Consider the following 20,662-nt stretch of genomic DNA (forward strand, 5'->3'; position numbering starts at 1 on the left):
ATATATATATATATATATATATATATATATATATATATATATATATATATATTATTACTATAATTATGTATATTGTATGAATACATGTATATATGTACATACAATATAATGTATACATACATATATATTTTATATTGTATGTAAATATATATATATCTATATGTACATGCATAAAATAAAATCTATCTATATATATTAATATTATATTATATATTATATAAATATATTTATATTTATATACATACAAAGTGTTTATTTAAAATTATACATTACAGATTCTAGAGATGTACCATGGGTTCATTGACATGTGTAGGCTTTTATTGTTTAGAAAAAAGACCCTTACAACCCATCTCAAATCATCAACTTCTCAAGGAAAACGTACAGTTCGAAAATGGAACTGCTTTTTAAACAATAAAGGCCTACTCGCATAAATGAAATAAATGTATATACATGAAATAGCAATATATATATATATATATATATATATATATGTATGTATGTATGTATGTATGTGTGTGTGTGTGTGTGTGTGTGTGTGTGTGTGTGTGTGTGTGTGTGTGTGTGTGTGTGTGTGTGTATTTCTCATATATAATTCTTTTGTTTCCAGGGAAGTGAATACATTGTCTTTTTTCATTTTCTTTAAATATCCGAATAAGTATTGCATAAGTCCAAGATTCTAAAACCGTTTTATGTTTCTGAAAAATTGTGAGTATCTAACAATGTGTTCTGTTGTGTGCTGATTTAGCCTGTGCAGCTAATGAATTTAAATGTGATGAGAGGCAATGCATCCCGGAAGCATTTGTCTGTGATGTGATACCAGATTGTGACAATGCAAGAGATGAAATGGAATGTGATGACTCGCTTACAACAGTAAAACCTACTGAATCTAACGGTAAGTTGTAATGTACACTCAGCACCAACGAAATAACACTCAGCACCAAGCGAAGAACACTCGGCACTTAGCATCAAAAAGCAAGATACTCTACTTTTGCACCTGAAAACAGCCTTTGTCACAATTTGGTACGATTTTATTTGAATAATAGCTGTTGAATTCTACGCACAAAGAAAGTATCATTGTTGAATATCGGGGTTGGAATATCATTCATAACACCTGGCTGAAAGACATGACAACCAACTAATTAACATAGATACCTACTTTGCTGGGAAATAAATATCCAGTCATTTGATGCATATACACCGGCAAAATTCATCTGCAGACACAGCAGACGGAAATACACCGGCCACTAAATAAACAATAAAATGGATGGAGTGTGACTATATTAAGTGATTAAGCGAAATCCTGAGATGGGTATTGCAGTTGTAGTTGTGCGGATGTCCAAAAATGTTATATCAACAGTCCTAAAGTTAGATCAAAGGAGAAGGCTACTGGCAAGCAATTCGAAAGATCAACTACTATCAGTTTGTGCTCTCTCCAATCTCTCTAACTGTAATGTTTCTCTGCCACTAAGCAATATAAATATACCATATTATTTTTATATATAAGTATTGGTCATCATAGTTTTGATTATACCAGCAATATACATCATTACACTTAAGCTTAACTCTCATTGAAGAGGCACAACGTAATCTCTTAAAAAACTCTTAATATATATATATATATATATATATATATATATATATATATATATATATATATATATATATATATATATATGTGTGTGTGTGTGTGTGTGTGTACTGGACCCATCATGAGCAAGCCTAGCATGATGATGGTCTTCAACCTAGGGGTAGTGCACCCCATCTATATATATATAAAGTAGTAGCGTTCGTGTGTGTGTGTGTGTATGTACACCACTGGACTGATCATAACCAAACATGGCATGATGATGGTCTCCAATCTAGGGATGATGCTCACCATTTTTCAAGACCAAGGTCAAAAGTTAAAGTTATATTTGGTGCGACTCTTATAACATCTACTTACTGCAAGTGTGCCTGTGAAGCGAGAACCTAAATGTACAGCAAAGTCCCATGCAAAGCGTGCATATCTTTGCTAGTATATATATATATATATATATATATATATATATATATATATATATTTATATATATATATATATATATATATATATATACACACACACAATCCTTTTTTATCTTTGTATTTCATACCATGGTTATACATTTTCTGAATGACTTTCAACTTATTTTGTCTATTACCATTTCTCTTGTGCTATCTGTTGGACCAGATTGTCATCAGCAGATCCCTTCCAGATCATAGTTAGCATATCGAACGGTTTTGCGCTGTCAACATTGAGGCTCTTCTTTGTTATTCTAGCGAAATTCGATAATTAAAGTATTGAATTTCAAGTGAAACAAATGTTATCTACTAAACTTTCATGTTGCAACAATGAAAATATCCCAAAATTATGGAAAACGATAAGGTAGAAAATGAATTATTAGAGAAAATAGTTTTCAAAGAAATTAGCAATTTTAGTTCCCCTTGTGTTTACAGCACACATGAAAAAACAAAAATGTCCTAAATAATTTCTTCGTTGACTCAGTGACTTAGTCCACAATGCATTGTAGTCTACATAGAAAACCTACTGTTGATTTTCCAGTGTTAAAAAGTACTGCTTGTTTACTAAACGTTTTAGTTTCTATCACAGTCTGATGCATTTTCCTGAAGAGCCGTGAAACAATGAAATCGTCATGTAAAATTGTTCTGTCATTTTTCATTCAAGAATATCATTTACAAGTTTGCTGGAAACTTGTTGCGGAAAAAGCAGAAATTTATTTTGTACACACAGAAAAAAACTCTAAGTTGTGGGGATAAAGGGAAAAACAAAGAATATTGAATTTCAAGTGAAACCAATGGTATCTACTGAATTGTCATGTCGCAGTAATGAAAATATCCCAAAATTACGAAAAACGATAAGGTAGAAAAATAATTATTAAAGAAAATATTTTTTGGAGAAATTAGTAATTTTAGCAACACAATGAAGTCAATAGATAAATTTTTATCTTCATCTCAGCACTACGGAGTCTGCAGTTCTCTGATTCACAGTGTTCGAAATTATGTTACTCATTAAAATGCTTTGACCATTTTTGTCTCTTATCTAAACTCCAATCTATGGTTCCTCCTTCTAAATCACATTCATGGCAAGAACTTGTATTTTTACCACAAAAGGGGAAAAGATTATTTTCTTTTTAGCATCAGGCAGAATTTTCATGAAGAGAGATTCTTTGCAAGGGTTTCCCATCTGTGGAACATATTGCTATGAATGATGGCTCGATGGATGCTTCCCTGCTGATTACAGCATAATAATCTTCAAATTCAATGTCGATAATTACTTGTTATAAACTATCCCCTTTAAGTAATCAACTTTTGTTCATTCCATTCATCATTCTCAATCCTCTCATAATATTCTTCATCATTCAACTAACAAATTCCATCTCATTGACCTTTATCTTCCAATGGCTTTTAAATAGTTACTTATCAATAAATACACACATAAGTCTATCTTTAAGAAAGGTTTGTGTAAACTATATTTGAGTAAAGGAATAAGTTAAAACACCAGAATTAATTGATTTAGGAGAAATTTATTCTTTCACGCTATTTCATTATGTAATTAGAAAATAATATTAGAAAGTAGTATTAAACGTTAAAATCTTTATATTACCTCTGTCAAGATGGAGTTCATGTTTTTGGTTTGCTTTATTTTGGTTTAGTTTTTTTTTTTTTTTTGTTTAGTTTGCTACATTGTTTTCTAATCATCGCCAAATATCGCCATGGTCTTATTTAGAATCGATTTAATTTCGGGATATCTAGATGAAAAGTCAAGCTGAAAGTCACACTTCAGTTTTGATCGTGGTAGAAATTTACTACTTGGTCCATATTGTAACTCATGAAGTCCCGCATCTGATATGATGTTGAGATCTGACAATAAGCATGAAAAGTTTACACAAGATCGAAATTTTAACAGAATGTCAATTTCTGTTTTTTACCAAATTTAATGCGTAGATCTGATGCTCTTTGGTAACAGTGACAATCTTGTGAAACTGCATCCTCATCAGATGAATAGAATGTGATTTATCAACGTTTCTGTGAGATAACTTTGAGAATACTTCATACAATATGGATAAGTAAGCCTGGATTAGAATATGACCTATCCTTACCTTGTCAGGCAGAGATATGACAACTGACATGTTTTTTGCTTGACTATGAGTAAAAGATTCATTGGAAATGCTAAACCTAATAAGGTTTATAAGAACTAATAGTACTAATTTGGTAATCAGGATAAGAAAAAAAAACTTAATGTTGCTTATGGTGCTAGTAATGCAAAGAATAATAATTCAATATATAAGCAAGAGATTAAAAATTATTAAAACGAATTGCTTAATATACGCAATCATGGATACTTCACAGTGGTAAACTAATTTGCATATTCCTTTGAAAAACGAACTTTCATTAATTACTTATTCAATTTGTATGGTTTCTTATTAGATGATTGGTTTTACTTAACTATTACGCTCAGTTCTATTTACGCATAGTTTCTATATTGTGCATTATTGCATAGCATTTAGGATGAAGATATTTTAGCACCCTCACACTCCCCCACACACATGTACTATTATAATAATTCAATATCTTAACAAGAGGTGAGCTGGAGTCATGTAAAAGCAATTTATAAACAGAGAGGGTTACTTAGTGAGGTAATTATCCTAAGATCGATGGCCATGATGTGACCAATACTATATTGATCTCTTTAAATGTCTATGGGGTGACTACAGCCTCTGGTCCAGCGACCTGAATTGAAAAAAAAAATACTTTTGGACGATTCTACAGAAATCGTTTCAGGTATAGTTTCAGTGAGTTTCTACAAAACATTCTCTATAGCGACAGTGTGAAAAAGAGGTCATACAGTTGCTGCAATTTGTGTTGAAAATTGTGTTAAAGTTGTAATATCAGCTGTCTTTGCTCCAGCGAGTACAGAGCGAGAACTTCTAGTTGATGTTAGTAGGATTTTGCTTAGAGATTTTGGACCATCTGCGCTGCCAGTCTCTGAATTTTCCCCAAGTGGAGGATATCTTGAATGAGATAGGGGTATGAAACCTGGATGCTATATTCTAAAATCTGTTGTATAGCAACTATCTTAATAGCATCAAAATATATGGCAGTAAATGTTGGGTACTTGCCCAGCCCTCTTTCACCCATTTGCAGTGCAATGATAGATCCATGATCAGCTAGATCTGCAATGTGAAATCGTACCAATCAGGTCAAAGGATGTGCTGAAAGGACGACATTTGCCCAGCGTGCAGTTTATCCTAAGGATGGATCGATGGATACTAGTATGGTCATGTGGAATGTTCACCCTCCTGGATAAATTGTTCCAGAAGCGTGAACGTCCTAAATCGCAAGAAGGTTTGTAGGCTAAGAAAAAACTTGGAAGCAAGTGATTGGACAAAACTGCACAGCATGGAATTTGGAGATGGTTGATCTGTTGAATTGTGAGTGGTGAAGAGTGGGCTTGTGCAATATCAGAAAACGTTTGAATCTTAAATAATAGCAAAGTGATGTTAAAGGAATAGTAGTGGAAGAAGGAAAAGAAGGGTTGCATCAGAGACACATACAGCGGAAGAAAGATATTGGGTTCCATTGTGGCAAAGTAATGTTTTGTTTTATTTTTACACAGAAGAGTTACCACTTATCAGGGCCCGGAGATCACTCATGGCTTAGGCACAGATAAAGAGTGGAGGAAATTATTAATAGTGGTTTCAGCTAGACGAATGGTAGATAATGAGCATAATGTGAGTCTATTTACTGCCTGAATGCATTAGACAGAGAAATGAGATGAATCAAGCACAGCACCTAAGTTCTAGAACAGTATTGTCTTGTCTAGATCCGATTGGTCAAAGTAGAAATAGTAATAACACCATACGATCGCACTAAATTCAGTCTCACCTAGCTACACTCAAACACATTATTTACATACACACACAAATGCATGAGCACACACACACATGCACAAACATATTTTAACTATTTGATTTGTTTAATTTTATTCTATGTTATTAGATCTGTGTATATTTATAAAATGGCAACACTTCTTGTTCTATATAAAAATTTTTTAAATTGTATGACTTACACTGTATTATTTTTATTTAATTATTATTTATTGAAACAAAAAATACAATAGCATAAAGTACTAAAAATAATTTTTTAATCCTATTAAAAATATAATTTGATTAAATAGTATTTTTCTTTTTTTTTACATGCTATTCATCTCAATAAATATTTGATTAATTTAAGTGAATAAATGGGAAAGTTTTCCATTTATCACACTTATATTACAAAAAAAAAAACGGCCCATTGTTATTCAAATCAATGATAAAACATAGTCCTTTAAAATACTATATATAAAGTAGATAGAAAGATCCAAACACAACTATTTGTGTGCTCTATTTGCATAATAATATTTTAAACAGTTCATCATAAATTAATATTATTGTTATCCATCTGTAATTTAATTGTCCTGTTTCTTTATATATACAATAGTTTTGTTAATATTAACAGTAATTAATAGAAATGCTTCATTATTAAAAGACAGCAAATATAAAACATTTCTTTTAAATTTTCATTAATTTTTCAAAGAAGGTAATACAAATGAAAACTATATATTATTTTAATTGGAATTCATTATTGAGATGAGTATTATTCATTAATTTATTTATTGCGAACTATTATCCTAATTTTTTTAGTTGTTGTTTCTCTAAAGAAACAACAACTAAAAAAAAACAGATGGGGATAATAGTTCGCAATAAATAAATTAAATTAAAACTATTTTTAATTACAATAGATTTATATTAAAGATATTTCATGTAAGTTATATATTTCAAAAGAATACTTAGATTAATAATGACGAGTAGCTTTTTTTCAAAAAAAATGTATTTACTGTGTAATTAAAAAGCTACATCAACACAAGAAATGCACACGCAGTTGTTTACATTTTCTGAAAGATTTTTTTTTATATGCCCGTATGTTTTGTCTATCGGCAATTATGTTCTTGTTTCTTAATTTCTAGCCTGCTTTCCAAATGAATTTAAATGTGATGAAAATCAATGTATTCCCAATTTATTCATGTGCGATGACATTCCTGATTGTCGGAATGGTAGGGATGAGTTAGAATGTGAGAAGGGAAATACGACTCACGAGAAACTTCTTCCTGAAAGTAAGTTAACATATACAGTCGAAATGTGAAGCACGAATGATCCATATACATCACAAAATATTTAGCCATCCTAACCAATAATAAAATATTGAGCCATCCTATCCAATCACAAAATATTTAGCTATCCTACCGAATCACAAAATATTTAGTCATCCTACCGAATCACAAAATATTTAACCATCCTATCGAATCACAAAATATTTAGTCATCCTACCGAATCACAAGATATTTAGTCGTCATCTTACTGAATCACAAAATATTTAACCATCCTATCGAATCACAAAATATTTAGCCATCCTACTAATTCACAGAATATTGAGCTATCCTATCCAACCACAAAATATTTAGCTATCCTACCCAATCACAAAATATTTAGCCATCCTACTGAATCACAGAATATTTTGTCATGCTACCGAATCACAAAATATTTAGTCATCCATTTTAATCATAAATGGTTAGTCATCCAACTTAATCATAAAATATTTAGCCATAATATTGAATCACAAAATATTTAGTGATCCATTTTAATCATAAATATTTAGTCATACAACTTAACCACAAATATTGAGTCATCATTTCTAAATACTAAATATTTAGACATCCTTCAAAATCCACAAATATTTAGTCATCTATCCTAATCACAAAATATTCATCTTTCTTCATCACAAAATATATAGTCATCCGCCCTAATTACTAAATATTTAGCCATCCCTTTAAATCACAAAATGCTTAATTATCCTTCCTAATAACTAAATAATTAGTCATCCATCCTAATCACAAAATATTTCTACATTCTTCCTAAACACAAAATAATAATTCAATTTTACTAAACACAAAATATTCGGCTGGTGCAAAAATAATGTCGTTTTTATCATATATATATATTATATATATATATATATATATATATATATATATATATATATATATATATATATATAAAAAATACCTCAATCAGATATATATATACATATAAAACGTCAAAAAACAACATTATTTTTGCACCAACCTAATAACAGTTCTATTTAGTCATTCCATCTAACTGCAAAATATTTAACAATTCTTCCTAATTACAATCTATTAATATATTGCAAGATAACATTTTGTACATACATATCTTTAGAGAAATTGCATTTTATATGACCTTCTGCATTAGGATTAGATTGTAATATCTGTTTAATGTAGAATGTGCCTGCTTTTAAAAGGTATTAAAATCCATTTTCGTCTAGAATAGTTTTATATAATTAGGTTGGTGCAAAAATAATGTCGCTTTTTTGACATACGGCATCATTTTTTGCATCAACCTAATACAACGTATGACTTGTAATTTCCTGCCATCAGCAGCAGCACAATTTATTCATATCAATTTTGTTGTTGTTTTTTGTTGTTTTGAAATGTATATGATTACATATAATTTTTTAATTCATGTTTAAAACCAGCAACTTCTGCAGTAGATAATTTACATAGATAAATCATTAAATGTCAAAAAAAAAGTGCATAGCCTTTCTTAATCAGCATCTATTACTAATGGAGATTTGGGATCTGTCTATCTGAAAACAAAAATATACTAATACTTCTGTCAATGATGATGAAAATCGAAACTATAATATTACTACATTTTGATGCTTGATTCAGTTTACTATACTAATTTATACTAATGTATTATCTTTCAATGCTCATATTCAAGGGAGGAGGTAGAATCTGTTCTGTAGTCGTATCATCCTCCCAGGCATTGCTTCCTCTTTTGGGAGTATAGTATATGTTCGTTCCTTATGATATTATCCCCTCAGGAATTCCTTTTTCCTTTTTTGGGGGGTGGGGGGAGGGTAGTATTAAATTATTCTGTTGTCAAGAGACCGTCCCCCAGACATTACCTCTTCCTTTGAAGAGGGAGTAATATAGTATTTGTTTTGTTGTTATAGGACCATCGTCCCAGGCATTATTTCTTCCTTTAAAAGAGTGTAATATATGTTCATTCGGCATATATGCTAGCAGAAATCTCTCTGGTCACATATGTTGTTTAATTAATTGCAATCAGACAAACGAGGGTATAAAGCTTTATTCATTATGTTTTTTGTATGAATAATTTGCAAATTGTGGCACAAGGCCATTTTTTAAGAATATATAGAAGATTGATCATTAATTATTTTAACAAACTTTATTCTGTGAGTGTACGTATTTTAAGTGGGACCACCATCTTTGTAGAGAACTCACCACCTATGTAGGAAATGAGTTAATTTCGAACGACGATCTCCCATGAATTTGATGTCATTATTAAAGTGCAGGGGATTTTTGTTAGAAAGGAAGAAAGTGGAAACAATCAATGAAGCACAATGTATTTACAAACTTACAATTTATGGACATTTCAGATATTTCATTTATTATGTTTTCATGAAGTTAATTGTTCATTAGCGTTTTGGGGGTACATAAGTTTAGAAAGTTTGTAGTGATAAGAAAAGGAATAAGTCAGTTGTACTAAGTGTGTTCACTTGCCTTGCATTCATTTTGTCAGTATGTGTGTAGCATCATATGTTAGTGAATTGATAGTTGTTTTTTAACTTTCTTCACAGCTAGTAGCCGGGGGAGGGGACATCAACTGAAGTGTTTGGCAGGCTTGGTACTATTATGCTGACTCATTCCCTTTTTATAGAAAACACCGGGATCTGAAAGCATGTCGGACTGGGAGAATAATTTTCATTTTTCAGATGTAATTGTAAACATATCACGTGACTTGTTATTTCTCCAATTTCGTCTTTTTCCTATTTGGAGCCTCTATTTGCACAAAATGTAATAGATTTTAAGACATGTATTATTTATGTTCAAGTTTATAAATATAGGATCCAAAGATATTTGAATCCTATAATAAGGCTTACAATAAAACATATATTATTGTTGTTGGCAATCGTCTGTCTCAGGAGACGATGATGTAGCAGTGGAGCTACATAGTCTAGACAGGGTGATATGGGAGGATAGCTGTTGGCCATGCAGCAGCCGCCCCTCCTCTCCACAAAGCCAGAGAATCGAAGAAAAAGACAAAATCGATACAGTTTGCCTTTAACTGCGCTGCAGGAGTTTCCGGTGATGACAATATAAAGTCAGACCGCTTTAGGGACTCCATGTCCTGATTTTCTGTTGGAGTTTACGCCCTTAGCCTTTTCCCTGATGGGGTGATCCTGCAAGTTAGTGGAGGTTTTGAATCAGAGTTGCCTTCTCCTAAGTAAGCTACCATCCAAAGTTGATGAGCCCCATCTGCCCAAAGTGGCTGGTTTTTAGGCACTAGCGGATTGCCTTTGCCCTTTCCGCCAGTTAGTATAAACAGTTTTGCCACGTTTAAGCCAAATCACACAAGAAGGCCGGGAGCTGGCTTTGGTTGTCAGAGATGCACACCATAATGGAATTTTTTTAAGGAAAGGGAACTTATCCCCATTACCACCCTCGGTTGTGACAACCTTTTGAAACATAACACATGTATATCTATCTCTATGTAGAGATAGATATATATGAATGAATTTGTTGTATAGATGGATGAATTATTTGGATTATTCGAACTACTGTTCTCGTCTTGGATGTTAGTCTGACGTTTTGCACAATATAACCTCTGAGCTTTTCTAATTACATCGTTTTGAACTTCAGAATCTTTACAAAAATGATAAGTAATAATACTACACATGTAAAACAAGGTTAAAAGCTTCCAAAATTCATAGTAGAATTGTCCATGTGGATACATGACACAATAGATACAGGTATTATGTACAATGAGTCTATGGTTCAATCCTCACTACAATCGATGTTCATTAAGAATAAAATAAAAATTGCTTTCTTAATATTTCCAACTGGCTGTGGCTGAAGGAACGAGAAAACTTTACCTCTGCTGATTAAATAAAGGGTTCAATTCCAAATTCTGTATAGATTTCAGAGTTTGACATATAGATTCCCGAATTTGGCAAGATCCACTTGTACTTATAATTGTTCCAAGACAAGCTGTCTGACAGGGTTAGAATCGTTAGATCAAGCAAACACGGGAATATAAGAAATAATAAAGAAATTGGATGAGGAATAAAGTGACTATGTAAGAGAGAAGAAAATTGTTAAAGCAGTCAGCAATTAGGAAGTGAATCGTAACACCTAAAACTAGATGTGAAATAGTAGGGTTGATGAGTCTCTAAAGCTTTGTTAAGTTAACTATTCTGGGAGAAGGAAAAACAATAAAATAACACTAGCTTCTTCTCTACTTGTTCCAATATTACTCCTTGCCAATGGATTTTCGCAATGTTACAATAGGAGAAATGCAGTCAAGGATTGGTCAAACATTGCTTCTCATTTGAGAGAGTATCGATTGTTTCTTGAGGTATTCTTTCAAAGGATGCCCATTTTATCTCGAGATTTATTTTCTTTAAGGTTATGCACCTATTATATATTGCTTTCAGATCTAATTTCGTATGTTTCCGCTTCTACTAATTCTTCCATTCAGCTTGCCCATCTAACGAATTCCGTTGCAACGATGGTAATTGCATTTTAAAAAGTAAACGCTGTGATACAATGGCTGACTGCTTTGACAAGTCAGATGAAGAAAATTGTAACATATCAACAAAGATTCCAACAACTACAATGCCACTAACAACATCAGGTAAATACTAACAACATACTATTTTATTTCTGAAGATAAAAATCTATATTTTGAGATATGTTTTTAATTGCTTTAATTAATTACTAATCACTATTTAAACATTTGTTTTAACTTTTTGTTCTAAGTAAAACATGGATAGCAGTCAGTGCTTATCTATTACTATACTAAAAGTTTGAATTTGTTTGTCACGTGTCAAAATTGAACGTCATGATGTCATTTCTAGCAAACTTTTCAAAGGCTGAAATGCTATATGTTTTGGTTTCAGTTCTAGCTGATGGCACCTACTCATATATATATAGTTAAACATAATTTATGACTGGGTCACTCCGAGGGAGTGGGCATTATTATATATTGAGTACAATATAGTAATATCTTTGAAATTTGCATACATTAAAATATCACATTTAAGTGTATTTTACGACCGGGCAACGCCGGGCAGCCTTCTAGTTTCTAATGTATCTAAACAAGTTTTTGTTATATTTTAACATGTTCTTAATTAATTTGATTGATTACTAATCACTATTTAACCATTTTGTTTTTACTTTTGGTTCGAAATAAAAAAAATGGATAGCAGTCAATGCTTATTTATGTCTAAACTAGTTTTCTTAGAAACGAATGTAGATGGAAACACTATAATGACTTTAGTTCTTTCATCAAAAAAAGTTTGTCTGTCTTCTTACACCCACACACACACCAACTAATTACTTTTATCTTAAGTTTTACTTCATCATACTGATCAAAACTTGTTTCACTATGTAAGTAATATTTGTGAAGAATCCTAACAGACTTTATTGTTGTACTTGAAAGAATAATCCTTTTGCTGCGGCAAATAATGATTGGGGTGAGAGAAGAGCAGCAAAAGAACAGGAATTGACAGAAGGTGATCCCTCAAATTTTCTAGGCAGATTATTCAATCTCAATTTGGGCTATTTTATATAACACATTTGGACACCCATACATCCAACTGTAAACGCCCATTTTGGGATTTCACCTCTGCTGTCATGTAGCCAAAACCCTTCTGGAACGTGCCTTCTTCCGTTTTATTATTTATATAATGACGGGTGTATTCTCGTCTGCAAATAACATTTGCAGATGACTTTCGCAGGTGTCTCCGCATCAAATTAAAAGGTAAGTAAATGAAAGTAAAAAGGTAAAAAAGAAATGCCGAGCAACGTCGGACAAATATAGCTATAGACATCTTATTTTGTTTTATGTTTGATACTCCAAAAACTGCTTCTTCTTTTGTTTCGTCTGCTTTACTCAGTTTTAAGTCTTTGCTTTAAACGATTTGTACGAATCCTGTTGATGCTTTATTATTGTTTTATTTATGTTTTCAAATGTTCATATACGAGAGGGCGTTCCAGAAGTAATGCCTCCTATTTTTTTCATTCTACTCGAATGGATGGATTGCAAATTGCATTGTTATGATGACTGAACTTATGCATTCATGACCTGAAAGTTTTTTCTCTCTGTTGCAGAGATTGACGGTGTGAGACTCTAAGAAAGAAACGCCCGTTATGGACGTGCGTCAGAAGCAGAGATGGACCATTAAATTCCTGACAAAAGTCCTTTAAGAATAGTGGCAACTATGTAGAAAAATAAGTTTGGGAGTGCAAAAGGTCGCTCGTTTTAATGGTACCACTCCTGTCTTCCTAGCTTTTCAACTTTTTTAGTTAAATAAAAAATAAGAGGCTTTACTTTTTAGAACGACTCTCGCATATAATTCTTTTTATTATCGTTTTTGCATCATTAAAAGAAATAATCTTTACAAGAAATGTGTATCATTTAAGTAATAATCTACAAGAATTGTTTTCCCAATGCTGCAAAAAATTAACACACATCTAATCGTTAATAAGATTCATAATCCTTTCTACAATCTATCTATCTATCTATCTATCTTCTATTATATAAAAAGAACTCTGTGTGTGTATGTGAGTTTGTTCTCTATGGACTCGAAAACGACTGGGTCAGTTTTTATGAAATTTTACACAAAGATACATTTGTGACACTATTGATGTCATGAATGCATGCAGCGAGGTGCATATTGCAGTGAGGGGGGGGTCTTTAACCGGACGGGATAGAGGAAGAGAGGGCGGAAGAGGAGGTGTTGATGTCTGATTGGGACAGGGCAGAAATATCTATGGGATTTTGACAAGAAAAGAGAAAAACAAATAATAATTGTTTTTATCTGATTGTCGTTATATATCTGTTAACATGAAAGGTTGTTTTTAAAACCTTTGTTGAGAGGTATGAAGAGATCCAGAGATTCTTGGCTGATTGAGGCTGACAGCTTAGAAGGAGAGAGGGTCGCCACCGGGCGTTGTTCGACCTGGGGTGACTAATCACTCCTAATTTGATAATAAGTAGAAACCTCAGTGCAAATGGGGGTTGAGGTTTGGGAGAGATAGGTTCAAAAGAGGAGGAGTAGAAATTAGGGAAAGGGAGAGAGAGAGGTGCTGAGTGGACAAGACAAAGGGTAAGCTCTAAGAGGAAGAAAGAAAGGGTGTTTGTAACCACTCTTTGAAGGAGAGGTGGAGGAAAAGGGGTTGGATTTTTAGAAAAAGGAATTCTAAAAAGAGTAGAGTCGTAACCAGCAAACTGAACGGCTGGGCTGGTCAAGCGCTCCCGATTTGGGAGCCCTCAGGGCCTGATGTTATGATGTTAACTAGCCTGTGTTAATGGGAAATCTGTGACTTTACTGGTCTGGTCTTACATCGTTTCATTGCTATAGTCAATCACCTCAATTTAGACAATAGCTGTTATGAAGTAATGAAATTAATAAATAGTTTATTATTATTATTATTATTATTATTATTATTATAAACCAGAGTTCTGTTTGTTTGTGGTGAGGACTCTTCATTTTGCAGCAAGCCGCAAGGACCAGCGGAGTGATTGATGTACCCGGAGACTACCTACACAGGGTAGGAGACGATTCGATCGAGAGGCAAAGCGTCCCACCATGAAAACACAGTGGGTGAAGACGATCAACAGGCCAACTTGTGACGGGACAATGTACGATCGAAAGAACACCTGTCATATCGGGTGGAATCCGACAAGATTAAGGACACCCGGTGTGGTTGGTGCGGTATCGGTCACCATTATACATTATGTACCTGGCAGTGTTCTTAGATAGGCTTTGTATCGAAATGTCTTCAATAAGTATCGATAATTGATAATCAAAATAATCCGATGAAAGAAAGAATAGGCGATTTTGACCAAAGTTAATACCTTACACAGCCTAACATCACAAGTACAACTGGGAAATGTTATTATCACACAAGCCGAAAGGCTCGACATATAAAATCAACAGTAGGTTCTTTAATATGACAGGGGCGCCTTCGAAATGAATGTTTCTGTTTAAAGCACAATTGAACCATGATACTTTACTTTTGCATTTTAAACATTTCAAACCATTAAAATCAACAGTAGGTTCTCTACAGTGCAATGTAGACTTCAATGTATTGTAAACTAGGTCACTGAAAGGAGGTATGTGAAGCTTCCACCTGGTGCACCACGATGGGTCCCCAAAAAGAGCGGGCAATCAGTCGATTTGATTGAAAAATGGACAATTTCACTGATTCCAATGACAATAAAAATATGGGAGTGTGAAACGTTAGTTGATGATCATTCAATCCCGGGCAAGGATGGGTCATCCTGCTAATTTGATACTAAAAAACTACAGTCTATGTCTTACTTGTCCACCATGTTTTGGTCATTAATGTCCATCAGTGTTTGTTTTGTTACCATTCAGTTATATGTACTTTGGTGATTGTCTAATTAATTGAAGGTTTGATCCTGAATGGGATTATCACTCATCAGATTTTAACCGCCCCCTTCTCTTTCTGATTTTTATCTGTTGGGTCATCTTGAAGATAATGTCTATCAAAACAATTCCAGACTATTGCTGAATCGAAGAAGATCATCACAGTTCAAATTCTTAGTGTCAAGAGAGGAGTGTGTCAAAGTTATTGAACATTCTGTACAGCATATCCAAGTATGCTGACCATTAAACAGCGATAAAACAAAAACTCTTCAACATTTAGGACTGAAGCATCGCGGACAAGTAAGTCATATATGGATGCTTATTTCAATGAACTATGATTGGATCACAGAAAGGATTATGAATTTTATTAAGGATTCCATGAGCTGCAATTTTTTATATCATGTTAACATCCAAACTTGAGGTTCACTAAATTATTATTGTGGGTTACAAAATACAATAGCTATTACAAGGGAATATATGTGAAGTTTGTGGGTAACTCTTTTTTCAAATGTGCCAATAAGTATTGTAACTGTATTATTTGGATTCTTTAGACTACTGCTCTCATCTTAAGTGTTGTTTCTGCAACGTTTCGGTCATTGTATTATATATATATATATATATATATATATATATATATATATATATATATATATATATATATATATATGTGTGTGTGTGTGTGTGTGTGTGTACATACATATATGTATATATATATATAAAGTAATAGCGTTTGTGTGTGTGTACATACATATATGTATATATATAAAGTAATAGCGTTTGTGTGTGTGTGTGTGTGTGTGTGTGTGTGTGTGTGTGTGTGTGTGTGTGTGTGTGTGTGTGTGTGTGTGTGTACAACTCTCATACAACCCACATCACTGGATGGATCATAACCAAACCTGGTATGATGATGGCCCTCCACCGACGGATGATGTACAATATTTTCCAAGATAAAGGTCAAAGGTCAAGCCACAACCCACACTACTGGACGGATCATGACCAAACCTGACATGATGGTTTCTAACCTAGGGATGGTGCACACCACTTTTCCAGGTCAATGTCAGAGATCATATTTGGTGCAGCTCTTCATAAACTTCCCCACCTTGGGATGGTGCATATCAAGTTTGGATCTGCCACCATTGTGCCGGCCAACTTCTTTGTGAATTTGAATCAGATCACTTTGTAATTGTTTCAATTTTTATGTGTAACAATATAAGTGTCAACTGATAAACCTATTTGCTTTAAAGTTCATAGTTGGATTTCAGTCAATTCAGAAGGTAGTTAAACATTTTTAAACACCTTAAGCAATAATTGCTCTTACAACATCCACTTACTGCAAGGTGCCTATGAAGTGGGTACCTGAGCATATAGCAAAGTCCTGCATGAAGTGCAAGTATCTTTGCTAGTATATATATGCTTTATTTGTTGCGATACTCTCGTTGAATGTGATGTCTGAGGTCCGCAACAATAACTAAATTGTTTGGAAATCCATATGTGATTTGTTTATAGTGGTGAAGGCTTTGTGCAAAACCAACCACACTTTTTGGTACTAATCTCAACGACTGCCACACGACAGAGCAGATCCTCAAGTTTTTACATAAGATTTTTCCTTCTTCTAGATGCATGTCTTCATAAACATTGTGGATGCATCTCTCTCTCAGTGGATTAAAGGCACCCCCCCCCAGATATAAACCTGTGATTTTCTATGTCCTGGCATGGATGACGTTAAATCGTACAATTACGAATTATTTAGGACTTCTATCCAGTCATGGCTGATGGAACAACAGTGTGCTATCCTCGTGGATTAAAGAAAGGGAGTCCATTCAAAAATTCCATGCAGATTCCCAAATTTGACATAAAGATTACTGAGTTTGACAAGATACACCCGAAGAATATCGACCTAAACCAAAACGTAACACTCAAGATCCAAATAATATGAATAATCAATCTTCATCTCCAAAAAATTAAAAACGTGGTAGATTATGAAATTGTTTTATGTTTCTGTAAATTGTGAGTATCAATAGTAATGTTTTATGTTGTGTGCTGATCCAGTCTGTGCAGTTAATGAGTTTGTATGTGACGAGAGACAATGCATTCTGAAAGCATTTGTCTGTGATTCGATACCAGACTGTGACAATGGAAGAGATGAAATCGAATGTGACGATTCGCTTACAACAGTAAAACCTACTGAATCTAACGGTAAGTTGTAATGAACACTCAGTCGGCACCAGTCAAAGAATCACTCAGCAATTAGAATAGTAAAACGAGATACTCTATCTGTGCACTGAAAAAGAACCGTTATCACAATTTGGTGTGATACTATTAAAATAATAACACTTTGCACCAAGAAGAAACATTTTGCACCAAGCAATAAATACTCGGCACTAATCAAAGAACATTCAGCACCAAACACCATTTGCCCTGAGTAGACATGACAGAGACAGAGAGAGAGAGAGAGAGAGAGAGAGAGAGAGAGAGAGATAGACAGACAGACAGACTGACAGACAGACAGACAGACAGAGAAATCAATTGTTTCAGTGTCTGTTGTCTCTTTGAAATAGAAGAACAAAGCTTCAAGCATTATACATTACCAACAAAATTCTACCTCTTCATTGCAGCGGTTCCTAGATGCAAGAAGATTCTCTTCTCTAATAGTTTCTTTTATTTCAGAATTCACTTCCTGCTCCCTGTTTTCTCAACCATGCATTTACATTAAAATGTAATGTAAAAAAATCATCTTGTAGCTCAGCTGCTACCCCTTCCTATAAATAAAACCCCTATTGCAGCACCTTCTTCCGTTTCCTGAAATCTTGTGTAATGACTATGGGTCAAATTTAATGTAAATCTGAAATATTATGATTTTCAAAATGGGAGGTTGTGCTTATACACATCTGATAAAAAATTTAAGACCACTCACAAATCTTTAAAAAGAAAGCGTTTTTTTAAGAATAGATTTTAAACTCCTCCCACTTAAGGTTACCAATACTACAACCTAAAAGGTTATGGTAAAAAAGCTACATTTCAAACATTTAATTCAGAAATTTACATTTTTATAAAATGAGGCATTTTACACTTGATCAAAATTATAAGACCAGGGGTATAAATTACAGATTAGCAATCACTGCATAAAGGTGTCACCATGCCTAAAGCAAGTAAACTTAATGAAGTTGAGCGCGCTAGAATTCTAGATTTTCATAAGCAAGGTTTGTCACAGTGAGCGATCGAAGCTAAGGCAAAATGCAGTGAGACTGTGATTTGCAACTTTCTAAAGAACTGTGAGAATTACGAAAAAGGAAAATCCACTAGTAGGGCTCCAAAAGTTTATCCTGCATTGAGTAGGAGAATAAGATTGTGAAAGAAATGTGAAAGATATGGAAGTTCCTTCTAGTCAAATTAAGTCAGTCACAGATGCTGATTGTAATCCAGTAATCCTCAGCCGACACTTACATAAATAAAAAGCGTAAACAAATTTCTCACCTACTTCCACGTCACAAGGTGGACTGCTTAAGGTTTGGTCGTGAATACCAAAAAGGGGACGTTGAGAGTGGGAGAAAGTCCTGTTTTTTGATGAGAAATAAATCAATCCAGATGATCCTAATGGCTTCCAACGATATTGGCATAATAAAAACATGCCTCCTGAAATTTTCTCCACGTGTGATAGTGATGGAGGGCCCCTAATGGTATGGGGTGCAGATGGACGATGGAGCTTCAGGTGGTGCAGGGTCATCAGACAGCGACTGCTTATGTTAGCATCCTACAAAAAGCATTATTGATGACACAGGGCGATCGTTTGTGTGGGGATGAATGGTTCTTCCAGCAAGATAATGCTGCAATCCACGCTGTACAAGGGACTTTGATCTTTTGCTATTATTTTATGTTATTTTGCTGTTATGTGATGATTGTGCATTCCCCTATTTTAATTCTACCTATTCTTATTCAACGCAGGTTGTCCTGACGGCAAGTTCAGATGCAACAGTGGTGTTTGCATTGAAATGAGCAAATTCTGTGATGGAAAATTTGATTGTTTTGATTTGTCAGATGAACAGTGCACGACGACACAAAAGACAACAGTGAGAGGTTAGTACGAATTGCACCAAAGTGATGTCCACCACCCAGACCTCGGCAACTTTCTTCCACATCTACAAGTTCAATGATTGCCTCAAGGTCTTTGATTAATATTATGGACATATGAATTGGACGAACGATATCATCAATGAACAGAAAAGTATATATGATATTACACGATGGAAAATGATGTTCTCCCTTATCTAATACAATGAATTTAATGAATAAATAAATCTCAGTTAGAATATTGAACAAATGTGGCCATATTGTATAAAGGATGCAAAAATGGCAACAAAAATAATGGCAAAATATAAGCATAGAAACAAACATATACATACCTTCACACTAACAAAAATGCACATACAAATATACACATACAGATTATGAAGCATACAAATATAGGCATAAAAACATATGCATACAAACATACACACTAACAAAAATAACTATAAAAACATATGCAGACAAACATACACATACACACTGACGAAAATAACTATTTAAAAACATATGCTTACAAACATACACATACACACTAATAAAAAAAATACTCTAAAAATATATGCATATATAAGAACTGACAAAAAATAGCATACAAAGGTAAATATTCACACGAACAAAAAATATACTCATGCAAATATACATACATACACATGCAAGCATACACATACAAACATGTACATACAAACATATGCATACAAACATATGCACAACAAAAATATGCATACAGACATATATGCATACAATCACACACGTACAAACAACTTCATACAAACATATAACACACTCACAAAAAATAAGCATATAAAGATCCGCACTAAAAAACATTCCTTCAAATAGGATCTCACTATTTAAAAATTCTTTAAACGATCTGAAATTTATGGAATTTTGCATTTTTATTACAGTATATAAGTAAGGAGTACTTATGCGAAGAACATGAATCGAAACAATTTTATTTTGTGTGAAATGGTTATTATTAATATTATAGCTAATTGTTATTGGAATGACTTTTGCTGTTGG

At 33.3% G+C, this 20,662-nt stretch overlaps 1 protein-coding gene across 3 annotated transcripts in view; it reads left to right on the forward strand.

Annotated features, from left to right (window-relative positions):
* The window catches only part of LOC145295964 (uncharacterized), a 498,857-nt gene extending 478,772 nt beyond the window's left edge, over nt 1-20,085 (forward strand). For 2 of the 3 annotated variants that reach the window (XM_080141872.1, XM_080141873.1), the window contains exons 43-44: nt 11,662-11,817; nt 19,523-19,898. In XM_080141872.1, the coding sequence (XP_079997998.1) occupies nt 11,662-11,817; nt 19,523-19,659 (293 nt within the window). In that variant the 3' untranslated portion in view covers nt 19,660-19,898. Of the gene's footprint in view, nt 1-11,661; nt 11,818-19,522 lie in introns of all 3 variants that reach the window. The other variant, XM_080141875.1, reaches the window with a different exon arrangement.
* The last annotated feature ends 577 nt before the right edge of the window (nt 20,086-20,662 follow it).

This window comes from Euprymna scolopes, chromosome 16, assembly GCF_053919585.1.
Source record: "Euprymna scolopes isolate OS-2025 chromosome 16, ASM5391958v1, whole genome shotgun sequence".
Taxonomy (NCBI): domain Eukaryota; kingdom Metazoa; phylum Mollusca; class Cephalopoda; order Sepiida; family Sepiolidae; genus Euprymna; species Euprymna scolopes.